A 1072-nucleotide genomic window follows, 5' to 3' on the forward strand; every position below is an offset into this window, starting at 1 on the left:
CATTATTTTCATTCTTGCTTCTCCCGAAGACCATTCTTTTCTAATGCAAATAAATTTTTTTATTCTGGATAATTATCTAATAGTTATATTTTTGTTACTACTATTTTTTTACTGTTAAAACTTGTTACATTATATTTTAAATGACATGTATAAAATTTTCAGGCATTTTCTAGTATTAATACAAAATATGAACAATATATGCTTGGGTAAATGAGTGAAAATGGCAATATATTTCTTATGAAATTAATGTGTATCTTTAATTCTTACTAAATTAATGTGTATATCAATCATATAACTAGTTAAAATATATTTATTGTTGTAGATATACTTTTAGCAGCAATTGTTCCAATTTTGCTTATGATATTTATTTTCAAAGTAAATAGGAAAAAAATTTACAAATTAAAAAGAAATTTAGAATTTGCCTTTTCGCTGCCTGGTGCGTCTATACTTTCATCTTTTGTCAACTCATTGCAAATTGCTTACGGTTATAAAGGTGATTAAAAATGTCTTTAATTATAATTTTAAGGTGTAATATCTATTTAACTTGAGCTTGATGTTGAACCAAAATACTTGAAGTACCGATTTTTGTCACGTAAATAATTTTATAATTTGCAAGTTTCTAAAACTATTTTTTCAAAAATAGTTTGCTAATTTTACAAACGATATTAAATGTATAACTTTGCAGATTTACTAAATTATGTAGATTCAATAACTAAAAAATATGGAAACCTTACTCGTTTTATCTTTGGAACTGATGTGTTCGTAGTACTTGCGAAACCCGAAGATTATAAGGTAAGTTTATAAAAAAGTAATAATCACGACAGAAAATACATCGAGTTAAATATGCAGTGTGTGCTCGCGAACAAAAATGGTAACTACAAAAATTCAGTGACCAAAACATGGGAAATACTTCTTGGTGATGGAATTCTCAGAACTTCAGGTATTATATCAGAATATGACAAAATTTGTTTTTTGTACACTTATCTTTTTAACTAAATATTGACTTTTATGCAACAATAACACATTATATAGATTTAATTTAGTAAAAAATTAGTATTAAATTGATATGATG

General features: G+C 24.9%; 1 protein-coding gene across 1 annotated transcript; it reads left to right on the plus strand.

Moving 5' to 3' along the window:
- Positions 1 to 322: 322 nt before the first annotated feature.
- Positions 323 to 1004, plus strand: LOC112467384 (the record flags this gene model as incomplete). Its single annotated transcript, XM_025035977.1, has 3 exons — positions 323 to 493; positions 686 to 792; positions 850 to 1004. Coding segments are annotated over 3 exons (425 nt in total), but the record flags the coding sequence as incomplete, so codon positions are not given.
- Between the last annotated feature and the right edge of the window lie 68 nt (positions 1005 to 1072).

The sequence above is a fragment of the Temnothorax curvispinosus genome, unplaced genomic scaffold, assembly GCF_003070985.1.
Source record: "Temnothorax curvispinosus isolate PA1 unplaced genomic scaffold, ASM307098v1 QBEX01017238.1, whole genome shotgun sequence".
NCBI classification, from domain to species: domain Eukaryota; kingdom Metazoa; phylum Arthropoda; class Insecta; order Hymenoptera; family Formicidae; genus Temnothorax; species Temnothorax curvispinosus.